The 14,429-nt window shown below is 50.7% G+C and overlaps 1 protein-coding gene across 1 annotated transcript in view; it reads left to right on the top strand.

Annotated features, from left to right (window-relative positions):
• The first annotated feature begins 467 nt into the window (after positions 1 to 467).
• Positions 468 to 14,429, top strand: part of LOC119921258 — a 104,137-nt gene continuing 90,175 nt past the window's right edge. Inside the window, 4 exon segments of the mRNA XM_038741580.1 lie at positions 468 to 508; positions 778 to 1,091; positions 1,094 to 1,191; positions 1,193 to 1,789. Coding sequence (XP_038597508.1) covers positions 468 to 508; positions 778 to 1,091; positions 1,094 to 1,191; positions 1,193 to 1,789 — 1,050 coding nt within the window.

Genomic DNA, 14,429 nt, shown 5'->3' with positions numbered 1-14,429 from the left:
AGAGACCGGGCCTACTAGTCAGAAGGACCTGTGTTCTAACCCCAGTTCCGCTACTTGTCAGCTGTGTGTCCTTGGGCAAGTCGCTTCACTTCTCTGTGCCTCAGTGACCTCATTTGTAAAATGGGGAATAAGACTGTGAGCACTATGGGGGAAAGGGACTCTGTCCAACCCGATTATCTTGTATCAACCCCAGCACTTAGAACACTGCCTCGCACATAGGAGGTGCCCAACAAATACCATTCAAAAAGCAAAGTCAAGGAAAAGTCTTTCACCAGTTCCTCTTCTCCCTCCATCCCCTAACTTGTATGGATCTCTTGAAGTTCTCTTCTGAGACCTTTTCCGTCTGACTTAACACTCACTCACTCTGGGGAGCTCATTCACTTCCATGGCTGATCCAGGTAAGATTTTTGGAAACTATCCTGGGCAATAGAGAGACCGGAGACAGAGGGACCGGTGAGGAGACCGATATGGTAGTCAAGCTGGGACGGGACAATATTCGCCGGACTTGGTGGGCAGTCAGGAGATGACGTTTGCCAAATGTTTTGAGCTTCTCGTCAGAGGGCCATAACATACTGCCAAAGCTTGAATACCCATATTAATGGTGAGAAGCAGAGTAGCCCAGAGGATACAGCCCGGGCCTGAGAGTCAGAAGGACCTGGGTTCTAATCCTAGCTCCACCACCTGTCTTCAGTGGGTCCTTGGGCAAGTCACTTCACTTCTCTGGGTTTAGGTTACATCTCCTGGAAAATGGGGATTAAGACGGTTAGCCCCATGTAGGGCATGGAAATGGAGATGGAAATGCAAAGTGACAGAGGAAATGGAGAAAGGAAGACCTGTGAAGAACCAAATAGCGTTATGGGACCTTCTTTTGGAAGGAAGAATCAAATTGCAGAAGGCCCTACTCACTTCCAACCAGCTTCCACAGCCAGATACGTTCCCAATATTCAAGGTCAAGGGAGGACCAGAGTTTGCCAGCATCCTTAAAAACAATCACAAGGCACTTAAAGCATTATTGAGGTCTCTGGTGGATCTTCAGGATGAACTGCCTTACCAGCATCCAGTCACGAGGCACCGGGTAGATGGGAAAAAACCCAAAGTGAGGAGGAAATTTCCAGTGAAGAGGAGGAGGAATTGCTTGTTGAGGAGGGACAGCAGCATCAGCAGCAGAGGAAAGGGCCACCTAAGCGGAAGCAAGCTAGAGATGAGTGACTACCCTGTCTTGATGGCAAAACGCTTTGCTGATTTCACATCCTATCGTAAACGAACGCTGCAAAAATGTCACGACAAAACCGATTTGGCTTCTGCCAAGCCGGGAAATGGTTTTGGAACCATAGAGCGCCCAGTCCTGACTCAGATAGATCATATTCTGATAGACAGAGAGAGATTACCTCGGCGGACGCAGACTAAGCGCTCTTTGTACCGTGTTCTGGGCAAGGCCGAGCCAGAACTCCAGCCTATCCCCGACAGTGTGCCAGGACAGCAGGGGATTTTGCCTCAGGCTCCAGCCAACGCTCATTTGAAGGACCTGGATGAAGGGATCTTTGATGATGATGACTTTTACCACCAGCTTCTACGAGAACTTATAGAACAGAAGACCAGTTCCTTGGATCCAAATGATCAGGTGGTCATGGGCTGGCAATGGCTCGCTATTCAGAAGTTATGGAGTAGAATTCACAAGAAAGTGGATAGGAAAGCCTGGAAAGGAAGAAAACTCCGGTATCATGTCCTTAATAAGCTGCTGAGCTTCATGGCACCTACTGACCACACTACAATGGCTGATGATGCCAGGGTTTAGTGTGCTGTGGCTCGTGTTATTTTGACACATCCTATCTCACCTGGATTTCTGTGTCAGCCTCCTTGCTGACCTCCCAGCCATCTATCTCTCCCTACTACAGTCCATACTTCATTCTGCTACCTGGATCGGTTTTCTACAAAATTCTCCAGTAGTTGCCCATCCACCTCTGCATCAAACAGAAACTCCTTACCATTGGCTTTAAAGCACTTAGTCACCTTGCCCCCTCCTACCACACCTTGCTAATTTCCTACTATAATGCAGTCCGAGCTCCTTACTCAGTACTCCTCAAAGATCTCCAGTGGTTGCCTATCAACCTTCGAATCAAGCAAAAACTCCTCACTCTTGGCTTCAAGGTTCTCCATCACCTCGCCCCCTCCGACCTAACCTCCCTTCACTCCTTCTTCATCCCAGCCCACAGAGCTCCACTCCTTTGCCACTAACCTCCTCACCGTGCCTCATTCTCGCCTGTTCAGACGTCGACCCCCGGCCCACGTCCTACATCTGGCCTGGAATGCCCTCCCTCCACACATCCACCCAACTAGCTCTCTTCCTCCTTTCAAAGGCCTTCCCAGACATAGACCCCCTTTTCCCTCTCCTCTTCCCCTCCCCATTGCCCCCTGCCTCTGTCCTACCCTCTTCCCTTCCCAACAGCATGTGTATATATTTTTACATATTTATTGCTCTATTTTATTTGTATATATTTATTACTCAATTTATTTTATCAATGATGTATATATAGCTATACTTCTATTTATTATGATCAATCAATCCATCAATCAATCGCATATATTGAGAGCTTACTGTGTGCAGAGCACTGTACTAAGAGCTTGGGAAGTACAAGTTGGCAACATATGCAGTACCTACCCAACAGTGGGTTCACAGTCTTAAAGGGGGATACAGAGAGCAAAACCAAACATATTAACAAAGTAAAATAAATAGAATAGATATGTACAAGTAAAATAAATAAATAAATAAATAGAGTAATAAATATGTAGAAACATATATATATGTATACAGGTGCTGTGGGGAAGGGAAGGAGGTAAGATGGGGGGATGGAGAGGGGTCGAGGGGGAGAGGAAGAAAGGGGCTCAGTCTGGGAAGGCCTCCTGGAGGAGGTGAGCTCTCAGTAGGGCCTTGAAGGGAGGAAGAGAGCTAGCTTGGCAGATGGGCAGAGGGTGGGCATTCCAGGCCCGGGGGATAACGTGTGCCTGGGGTCGATGGAGGGACAGGTGTGAAAGAAGCACGGTGAGGAGATTAGCGGCAGAGGAGTGGAGGGTGCGGGGTGGGCTGTAGAAGGAGAGAAGGTAGGTGAGGTAGGAGGGGGCGAGGTGATGGAGAGCCTTGAAGCCCAGGGTGAGGAGTTTCTGCCTGATGCGCAGATTGACTGGTAGCCACTGGAGATTTTTGAGGAGGGGAGTAACATGCTAAGGGCGTTTCTGGGCAAAGACAATCCGGGCAGCAGCATGAAGTATGGATTGAAGTGGGGAGAGACACGAGGATGGGAGATCTGAGAGAAGGCTGATGCAGTAATCCAGACGGGATAAGATGATAGCTTGAGCGAGCAGGGTAGCGGTATGGATGGAGAGGAAAGGGCGGATCTTGGCAATGTTGCGGAGCTGAGACCGGCAGGATTTGGTGACGGCTTGGATGTGAGGGGTGAATGAGAGAGCGGAGTCGAGGATGACACCAAGGTTGCGGGCTTGTGAGACGGGAAGGATGGTAGTGCCGTCAACAGAGATGGGAAAGTCAAGGAGAGGGCAGGGTTTGGGAGGGAAAACAAGGAGTTCAGTCTTGGACATATTGAGTTTTAGGTGGCGGGAAGACATCCACATGGAGATGTCCTGAAAGCAGGAGGAGATGCGAACCTCGACAGACGGGGAGAGAGCAGGGGCAGAGATGTAGATCTGGGTGTCATCAGCGTAGAGATGATAGTAGAAGCCGTGGGAGTGAATGAAGTCACCAAGGGAGTGCGTGTAGATCGAGAACAGAAGGGGACCAAGAACTGAACCTTGGGAAACCCCCACAGTAAGGGGATGGGAGGGGGGAGGAGCCTGCAAAAGAGACTGAGAATGAATGACCGGAGAGATAAGAGGAGAACCAGGAGAGTACAGAGTCTGTGAAGCTAAGGTAGGATAGCATGTTGAGGAGAAGGGGGTGGTCCACAGTGTCGAAGGCAGCTGAGAGGTCGAGGAGGATTAGGATGGAGTATAAGCCGTTGGAGTCGGCAAGCAGGAGGTCATTGATCACCTTTGAGAGGGCAGTTTCCGTGGAATCTAGGGGACGGAAGCCAGACTGGAGGGGGTCGAGGAGAGAGTTGGTGTTGAGTAATTCGAGGCAGCGCGTGTAGACAACTCGTTCAAGGAGTTTGGAAAGGAATGGTAGGAGGGATATGGGGCTATAACTAGAAGGTGAGGTGGGGTCAAGAGAGGGTTTTTTAGGATGGGAGAGACATGGGCATTTTTGAAGGCAGAGTGGAAGGAACCAGTGGAGAGTGAGCGGTTGAAGATGGAAGTTAAGGAGGGGAGAAGGGATGGAGCGAGAGATTTCATGAGATGAGAGGGAATGGGGTCAGAAGCACACGTGGCCGCAGTAGCACTTGAGAGGGGGGAGGAGAGCTCCTCTGAGGATACTGCTGGGAAAGATAGGAGAGTAGCAGAGAGTGCTGAGAGCCGGGGAATTGGAGAAGGGGGGGAAGAGTGACTTTGGGGAGGTCGGACCTGATGGATTTAATTTTGTTAATGTAGTAGGAGGCCAGATCGTTGGGGGTGAGGGAAGGAGGAGGAGGAGGAACCGGGGGCTTGAGAAGAGAGTTGAATGTACGGAAGAGCTGGCGGGGGTGATGGGCATGGGTGTCACTAAGGGAGGAGAAATAGTTTTGTCTGGCAGAGGAGAGGGCTGAGTTAAGGCAGGAAAGGATAAACTTGAAGTGAACGAGGTTGGCATGGTGCTTAGACTTTCGCCAGCAGCGTTCGGCAGCTCGAGCATAAGAGCAAAGGAGGTGGACAGTGACAGTGATCCAGGACTGTGGGTTAGTGGTACGAGAGCAGCGAAGGGAAAGGGGAGCGAGTGAGTCTAGCTGAGTAGAAAGAGTAGAATTGAGAACAGTAATCTGATCATCGAGAATAGGTAGAGAGGAGAGGGAGGCGAGGTGGGGTGTGAGGCGCTCAGAAAGATGGATGGGTTCAAGATAGCGTTGATCTCTGGGGGGGAGTAATATGGATTTACAAGGGAAAGGAGTGTGAGTGAGGAGGCAGGTGAGAAGATTATGATCAGAGAGAGGAATTTCAGAGTTGGTGAGGGTGGACACAGTGCAGCGATAGGAGATGATGAGGTCGAGGGTATGACCAAGTTGGTGAGTGGGTGAGGTGGGGTGGAGGAAGAGGTTGGCAGCGTCGAGGAGAGATAGAAGGCGGACGGCAGAGGAGTCATCAGGGATATCCATGTGGATGTTGAAGTCTCCGAGGATCAGAGTAGGCATGGAAAAGGAGAGAAGGAAGGTGAGGAAGGGATCAAAATCGTTAAAGAAGTTGGAGATGCGGCCGGGGGGGCGGGGCAGTAGATGACGGCTTAAACAATCTGGAGGGGGTGGTAGAGGCGAATAATGTGGGCTTCAATGGAAGGGAAGGAAAGGGAAGGGGGAGGAGGGATAGTGCGAAAGCGACATTGAGGGGCGAGAAGGAAACCGACACCTCCTCCTTTTCCGGTGAGTCTGGGGGAGTGGGAGAAGAAGAGACCTCCACTGGAGAGAGTAGCAGAAGAGACCGTGTCGTCCGGAGACAACCATGTTTCAGTTAGGGCGAGGAGGAGTAGAGATCTGGAAAGGAATAGGTCCAAGATGAAAGGGATCTTACTTAAAACGGAGCGGGGGTTCCAGAGGCCACACTTGGCAGCAGCTGTCGAAGGAGGGGAGGGAGGGGGAAGGGTGCGAAGGGTGGGGAATGTTTGGATTCGGATGAGTTGGCGGGGGCCTAGGCGGGGAGAGTGGGAAGGAGGGTGGCGATGGGAAAGGAGAACTGGGATGGGGTGGGGGCGGGGAGAAGGGGAGGGAGGGGGCTGGGAGGGAGGAGTGGAGGACTGGCGCTGGTACAGAGGGATCCTTGATAGGGGGTGAGGGGGAGTGCTCTTGGTGGGTGAGAGGGAGGGAAAAAGCTGGGTGGGAGAGGGGAAGGGGAAGGTGAGTAATGGGAGTGGCAGTTGGGAGCAAGGGAATTGAAAGTTCATGGTGAGGTCAGCAGGGCGAGTGACAGTACAGCGGGAGGTTAACAATTGAGATGCAGAAGCGATGAAACAGTAGCAATGATATAAGTAGGCGATGACATCACAGGGGGTAGTTAAACAATTAACATGCTATGGCAATAATAAATGTGGCAGATAATGATGTCATAAAGAGCAGATACAAACTATAATGTGCTGGAGTAGGGTGGACCTGCTAAGGGGGTCAGGGAGCAGAGATACCTGGGTAGAGGAGTGAACAGCCAACTAGCATGGGAGGGCTGAGTAGGTGCCCATGAGGTTGTCGTTAATGTAACTTGGTGATAACAAGGGCCTTTTTCCCGGGGTGGGGTGGGGGAGAGTCATTCAGGACCAGATTGGGAAGGAGGGGGGATGGGGGGCACTTTAAGGAAGGTCGCTTAAGTGGGGGAGGTGGAAGCAGGGGGCGCTTATGGGGGCGCTCCCAGGAGGGGAGCCTTCCGGGAGCAGCGAGGGCCACGCGGTGTGATGGCGGGCGGGCCTCTCGGTACGGAGTCCCGGGCGTCTATGGCGGCGTTCTGAGGAGCGGATCCTAACGGGAGCAGCAAAACGTCGCGGTGTGAGGGCGGGCGGGCCTCTCGGGAACGGACTCCCGGGCGTCTCTGGCGGCGCTCTGAGAAGAGGATCCTTCCGGGAGCAGCCTGGGCCACGCGGTGTGATGGCGGGTGGGCCACACGGGAACGGAATTCCGGGCGTCTATGGCGGCGCTCTGAGGAGAGAATCCTTCCGGGAGCAGCAGGAGCCACGCGGTGTGATGGCGGGCCGGCCTCTCGGGAACGGAGTCCCGGGCGTCTGTGGCGGCGCTCTGAGGAGAGGATCCTGAGTAGGGTGGGAGGTAAACAGGCACCAGACCGTCCAGGAGTCGCTCATCAACTGGGCTGGAGCAGGAGCAACTGGGCTGGGACTGAAGCCGGGTCGGCAACCTCTCGTCTGCAGGGGTTGTTGAGGAACAGCCACGTCTCCCAAGGCTCTGAGTCAGTGATGAATCATGCCCCGAGAACACAGAGTAGGGCCGACACTGGTAAGGTACTGATGAATCAGCGGCATTGACACCCGTCTACTTCCTTTGTTGTCTGTCTCCCCCTGTGATCCTGTTGTTGCATAGGGACCGTCTCTATATGTTGCCGACTTGTACTTCCCAAGCGCTTAGTACAGTACTCTGTGCACAGTAAGCGCTCAATAAATACTATTGAATGAATAAATGAATACATAGATACGATTGAATGAATGAATGACTTGGACTGCGTCCAGCAAGATTACCTTCTATCTACCCCAGCGCTTAGTACAGTACCTGGCACATAAGCGCTTAACAAATACCATAACAACAAAAAGACAAGGCTATCCAGAATTTTGTAAGCTCGGCATTAAGAGGGAATGTGTCCGTTTGTTGTTGTTCTGTACTGTCCTAAGTGCTTAGTGCCGTGCTCTACACACAGTAAGCGCTCAATAAATTCGATTGAATAAATGACTAAATGAACATTAATCGATAATTCTGTTAGGTTCCATTCCTTCTCCCTCTGCCTCCTAAAATCTTTCTAACCAATGGAAACATAGACTAATTTGTATTTCCCCTTCTCTACCTGCCGAGGGGCAATTTATCTTTCTTGAGATCCTGCATCGTTAGGCCATAAGCTCCTAAAAGACCAGGAGGTGTCAGGTCTTGTAAGTTTTTTATGCTCCCAGCCACGTAGTAGAGTGCTCTTACATAAAGCAGGCATTCAATAAATGCTGCTGAGGATGATGATGGATAAGCCTCACTTTTCTTCATCCCCCACTCCCATCTGCATCACCCTAACTCGCTCCCTTTTATCTTCCCAACACCCCGCACAGCAGTTAAGTATATCTCTGTAATTTCATTCATTTATATTGATGCCCATCTCTCCCCTCTACCCCCCGGAGGTACCTCTACCTCCCTTCATTGTGGGCAGGGATGGTCACTTTTGATTGTTGCATTGTTCCTACACAAGTATTTAGTACAAGTGCTCTGCATACAGTAAGCACTTAATAAATACTATTGAATGAATGAATCGTTCAATCAAAGGCATTTAATGAGTACTTACTGTGCGTGCAGGGCACTGGACTAAAAACCTGGGAAAGTACAGTAAAGCAGTGTTGGTAGACATGTTCCCTGTCCACAAAGAGTGTACAGTCTACAGGTAAAAGAATAACAAACTGCGATATTTAACTGGTGAGTACTTGGAACTATTCTCAATATTTCAAGCAGGAAAAGCAGCGTGGCCTAGTGGATATGGCACGGGCCTGGGGGGCAGAAGGGCCTGAGTTCTAATCCTGTTTCTACGATATCAATCAATCAATCAATCATATTTATTGAGCGCTTACTGTGGTTTGGGAGGGAAGAAAAGGAGCTCAGTCTTCGACATGTTGAGCTTTAGTTGGCGGGCGGACATCCAGATGGAGATGTCCTGAAGGCAGGAGGAGATGCGAGCCTGGAGGGAGGGGGAGAGAGCAGGGGCAGAGATGTAGATCTGGGTGTCATCAGCGTAGAGATGATAGTTGAAGCAGTGGGAGCGAATGAGGTCACCAAGGGAGTGAGTGTAGATTGAGAACAGAAGGGGACCAAGCACTGAACCTTGGGGAACCCCCACAGTAAGAGGATGGGAGGGGGAGGAGGAGCCTGCAAAAGAGACTGAGAAAGAACGACCGGAGAGATAAGAGGAGAACCAGGAGAGGACGGAGTCTGTGAAGCCAAGTTCAGATAGCGTGTTGAGGAGAAGGGGGTGGTCCACAGTGTCAAAGGCAGCTGAGAGGTCGAGGAGGACTAGGACAGAATATGAGCCGTTGGATTTGGCAAGCAGGAGATCATTGGTGACCTTTGAGAGGGCAGTTTCCGTGGAATGAAGGGGACGGAAGCCAGACTGGACGGGGTCGAGGAGAGAGTTGTTTTTGAGGAATTCTAGGCAGCGCGTGTAGACAACTCGTTCAAGGAGTTTGGAAAGGAATGGTAGTAGGGATATGGGACGATAACTAGAAGGTGAGGTGGGGTCAAGAGAGGGTTTTTTTTTAGGATGGGAGAGACATGGGCATGTTTGAAGGCAGAGGGGAAGGAACCAGTGGAGAGTGAGCGGTTGAAGATGGAAGTTAAGGAGGGGAGAAGGGATGGAGCGAGAGATTTCATAAGATGAGAGGGAATAGGGTCAGAAGCACAGGTGGCCGGAGTAGCATTTGAGAGAAGGGAGGAGAGTTCCTCTGAGGATACCGCTGGGAAGGATGGGAGAGTAGCAGAGAGTGTTGAGAGCCGGGTGGATGGAGAAAGGGGGGAAGAGACTTTGGGGAGGTCGGACCTGATGGATTTAATTTTGTTAATGAAGTAGGAGGCCAGATCGTTGGGGGTGAGGGAAGGAGGAGGGGGAGGAACCGGGGGCCTGAGAAGGGAGTTGAATGTACGGAAGAGCTGGCGGGGCTGATGGGCACGGGTGTCAATAAGGGAGGAGAAATAGTTTTGTCTGGCAGAAGAGAGGGCTGAGTTAAGGCAGGAAAGGATAAACTTGAAGTGAACGAGGTTGGCATGGTGTTTAGACTTTCGCCAGCAGCGTTCGGCAGGTCGAGCATAAGAGCGAAGGAGGCGGACAGTGGCAGTGATCCAGGGCTGTGGGTTAGTGGTGCGAGAGCGGCGAAGGGAAAGGGGAGCGAGTGAGTCTAGCTGAGTAGAAAGGGTAGAGTTGAGAGCAGTAATCTGATCATCAAGACTGGGTAGAGAGGAGAGGGCGGCGAGGTGGGGTGTGAGACGCTCCGAAAGATGGGTGGGGTCCAGAGAGCAGAGATCTCTGTGAGGGAGTAATACAGATTTACAGGGGAAAGGAGTGTGAGTGAGGAGGCAGGTGAGAAGATTATGATCAGAGAGAGGGATTACAGAGTTGGTGAGGGTGGACACAGTGCAGAGGTAGGAGATGATGAGATCGAGGGTATGACCAAGTTGGTGAGTGGGCGAGGTGGGGTGGAGGAAGAGGTTGGCAGCGTCAAGGAGAGATAGAAGGCGGGTGGCAGAGGAGTCGTTAGGGATATCCATGTGGATATTGAAGTCTCCGAGGATCAGAGTGGGCATGGAGAAGGAGAGAAGGAAGTTGAGGAAGGGGTCAAAGTCGTTAAAGAAGTTGAAAGTGGGGCCGGGAGGGCGGTAGATGACGGCTACAAGAATCTGGAGGGGGTGGTAGAGGCGAATAATGTGGGCTTCAAAGGAAGGGAAGGAAAGGGAAGGGGGAGGAAGGATAGTGCGAAAGCGACATTGGGGGGCGAGAAGGAAACCGACACCTCCTCCTTTTCCGGTGAGTCTGGGGGAGTGGGAGAAGAAGAGGCCTGCACTGCAGAGAGCAGCAGAAGAGACTGTGTCGTCCGGCGACAGCCATGTTTCAGTTAGGGCGAGGAGGAGTAGAGAACTGGAAAGGAAAAGGTCCAGGATGAAAGGGGTCTTACTTAAAACGGAGCGGGGGTTCCAGAGGCCACACTTGGCAGCAGCTGTCGAGAGTGGGGAGGGAGGGGGAAGGGTGCGAGGGGTGGGGAGGGTTTGGATTGGGATGAGTTGGCGGGGGCCTGGGCGGGGAGAGTGGGAAGGGGGGTGGCGATGGGAAAGGAGAACTGGGATGGGGTGGGGGCGGGGAGAAGGGGAGGGAGGGGGCCGGGAGGGAGAAGTGGAGGACCTGCGCTGGTACAGAGGAATCCTTGGTAGGGGGTGAGGGGGAGTGGTCTTGGTGGGTGAGAGGGAGAGAAAAAGCTGGGTGGGAGAGGGGAAGGGGAAGGTGAGGAATGGGAATGGCAGTTGGGAGCAAGGGAACTGAAAGTTCATGGTGAGGTCAGCAGGGCGAGTGACAGTGCAGTGGGGGGTTAACAATTGAGATGCAGAAGCAATAAAACAGTAGCAATGATTAAAGTAGACCATGGCATCACAGGGTGTAGTTAAGCAATCAATATGCTATGGCAATAATAGAATTGGCAGATAATGAATAGAATTGGCAGATAATGACTGCTCTCTACTCTCAATTTCGCCACTTATCAGCTGTGTGACCTTGGGCAAGCCACTTAATTTCTCTACGCCTCAGCTACCTCACCTGTAAAATGGAGATTAAAGACTATGAGCCCCACGTGGGACAACCTGAATCTACCTTAAAACAGTGCTTGACACATAGTAAACGCTTAACAAATACAATAATTATAAAGAAGCAGCGTGACTTAGTGGAAAGAGCACAGGCATGGGAATCAGAGGTCGTGGGTTCTAATTCCGGCTCTGCCACTTATCAGCTGTGTGACTTTGGGCAAGTCACTTAACATTTCTTTGCCTCAGTTGTCTCATCTGTAAAATGGGGATTAAGATTGTCAACCCCACGTGGGACAAAATGATTTCCTTGTATCTACCCCAGCGCATGGAACAGTGCTTGGCATAAAAATACCATTATTAGTATTATTATCATTATTATAATTATCAGCATGTATCTCCATCCTTTTCCATGGACTCGAAGGGATTAGGGTGGGAAAATATTTAGTTGTTCCTTACGCTCCTCTATGAAACAGCGTGGCCTAGTGGATACAGCACAGGCCCAAGTTTTAATCCCGGATCCGCCACTCAACTGCTGTGTGACCTATGGCAAATCATTTCACTTCTCTGAGCCTCAGTGAACTCGTCTGTATAGGGATTAAGACTGTGAGCCCCATTTGGAACAGGGACTGTGTCCAACCCTATTTGCTTGTATGCACCACAGCGTTTAGCTCAGTGCCTAGGGCTTAGGAACTGCTTAACAAACACCATAGTTTTTAGCATTATTATTATCTGGGACTCAGTAACCTCATTTGTAAAATGGAGCTCGAGACTGTGAGCACGAAGTGGGACAGAGACTTTGTATACTCCCCGGGGCTTAGTACAGTGCCTGGCACATTGTAAGCGCCTAAAAACTACCATTATTATTAGTGGTAGTATTAGTATTATTACTGGAGGGGGCGGTGGAGGAGAGAATGTCGCTGTTCATTTGCCAAAGAAGCAGAGAAACAGTGTGGCTTAGTGGGTAGATCACGGACCTGGGAGTCAGAATGATAATGATGATGATGGAATTTGTTAAGCGCTTACTATGTGCAAAGCACTATTCTAAGCGCTGGGGAGATACATGGTGATCAGATTGTCCCACGCGGGGCTCACAGTCTTAATCCCCATTTTACAGATGAGAGAACTGAGGCTCAGAGAAGTTAAGTGATTTGCCCAAGGTTAAACAGCAGACATGTGGCAGAGCCGGCATTAGAACCCATGACCTCTGGCTCCCAAGCCCGAGCTCTTTCCACTGAGCCACGCTGCTTCTCTATTATATTAGCATCTATTATATACATATATTCCCTTAATTACAGCTCCCTGGAGATACAAGGGAGGAAATTTTGTATTCATTTTTCATGTCTTTTAAGAATTTGTTCCATTAAAGAAACGATAAAAAACTCGATTGGTTTCTTTTTAGCCAGACTACAAGATCGCTGACACTAGCTGCACGTATGTATTCTCAATACCTGTGGTGTTCACGACACTATGAAGCAAATGGGATACCGTACTAATTACACTGTAAGATAAGAACTGTGAAAAGAGGATTGTTTTACCTCCATTTTCATCCCGGTCACCTGGGCCCTCATCAGTATTCTTCTGGCTGTCTGCATTCAAATAATTTTCTTACTTTTTTAAAGGAATTCGTTAAGCACCGATTATGTACAGGCACTGGGGTAGATGCAAGTGAATCAGATCGGAAAGAGTCCCTGTCACACATGGGGTTCACAGTCTTCATCCCCATTTTACAGACGAGGTCACAAGGCACAGAGAAGTGAAGTGACTTGCTCAAGGTCACCCCCTCCGGTCTAGCTTCCGTCCCCTACATTCCACGGAAACCGCCCTCTCAAAGGTCACCAATGACCTCCTGCTTGTTAAATCCAACGGCTCATACTCTGTCCTAATCCTCCTCGACCTCTCAGCTGCCTTCGACACTGTGGACCACCCCATTCTCCTCAACACACTATCTGACCTTGGCTTCACAGACTCCGTCCTCTCCTGGTTCTCCTCTTATCTCTCCGGTCGTTCATTCTCAGTCTCTTTTGCAGGCTCCTCCTTCCCCTCCCATCCCCTTACTGTGGGGGTTCCCCAAGGTTCAGTGCTTGGTCCCCTTCTGTTCTCGATCTACACTCACTCCCTTGGTGACCTCATTCGCTCCCACAGCTTCAACTATGCTGATGACACCCAGATCAACATCTCTGCCCCTGCTCTCTCCCCCTCTCTCCAGGCTCGCATCTCCTTCTGCTTTCAGGACATCTCCATCTGGATGTCTGCCCGCCACCTAAAACTCAACATGTCCAAAACTGAACTCCTTGTCTTCCCTCCCAAACCCTGCCCTCTCCCTGACTTTCCCATCTCTGTTGACGGCACTACCATCCTTCCTGTCTCACAAGCCCGCAACCTTGGTGTCATCCTCGACTCCGCTCTCTCATTCACCCCTCACATCCAAGACGTGACCAAAACCTGCCGGTTTCAGCTCCGCAACATTGCCAAGATCCGCCCTTTCCTCTCCATCCAAACTGCTACCCTGCTCATTCAAGCTCTCATTCTATCCCGTCTGGACTACTGCACCAGCCTTCTCTCTGATCTCCCATCCTCGTGTCTCTCTCCACTTCAATCCATACTTCATGCTGCTGCCCGGATTATCTTTGTCCAGAAACGCTCTGGGCATATTACTCCCCTCCTCAAAAATCTCCAGTGGCTACCAATCAATCTGCGCATCAGGCAGAAACTCCTCACCCTGGGCTTCAAGGCTCTCCATCACCTCGCCCCCTCCTACCTCACCTCCCTTCTCTCCTTCTACTGCCCAGCCCGCACCCTCCGCTCCTCTGCCGCTAATCTCCTCACTGTACCTCGTTCTCGCCTGTCCCGCCGTCGACCCCCGGCCCACGTCATCCCCCGGGCCTGGAATGCCCTCCCTCTGCCCCTCCGCCAAGCTAGCTCTCTTCCTCCCTTCAAGGCCCTTCTGAGAGCTCACCTCCTCCAGGAGGCCTTCCCAGACTGAGCCCCTTCCTTCCTCTCCCCCTCGTCCCCCTCTCCATCCCCCCATCTTACCTCATTCCCTTCCCCACAGCACCTGTATATATGTATATATGGTTGTACATATTTATTACTCTATTTATTTATTTATTTATTTATTTTACTTGTACATTTCTATCCTATTTATTTAATTTTGTTGTTATGTTTGGTTCTGTTCTCTGTCTCCCCCTTTTAGACTGTGAGCCCACTGTTGGGCAGGGACTGTCTCTATGTGTTGCCAATTTGTACTTCCCAAGCGCTTAGTACAGTGCTCTGCACATAGTAAGCACTCAATAAATACGATTGATTGATTGATTGATTGATAGTAGACCCCAC

The sequence above is a fragment of the Tachyglossus aculeatus genome (genome assembly GCF_015852505.1).
Source record: "Tachyglossus aculeatus isolate mTacAcu1 chromosome 12 unlocalized genomic scaffold, mTacAcu1.pri SUPER_6_unloc_2, whole genome shotgun sequence".
NCBI classification, from domain to species: domain Eukaryota; kingdom Metazoa; phylum Chordata; class Mammalia; order Monotremata; family Tachyglossidae; genus Tachyglossus; species Tachyglossus aculeatus.
Note: the sequence above shows the minus strand (reverse complement) of the source record. Positions and strands in the feature narration are given on the sequence as shown.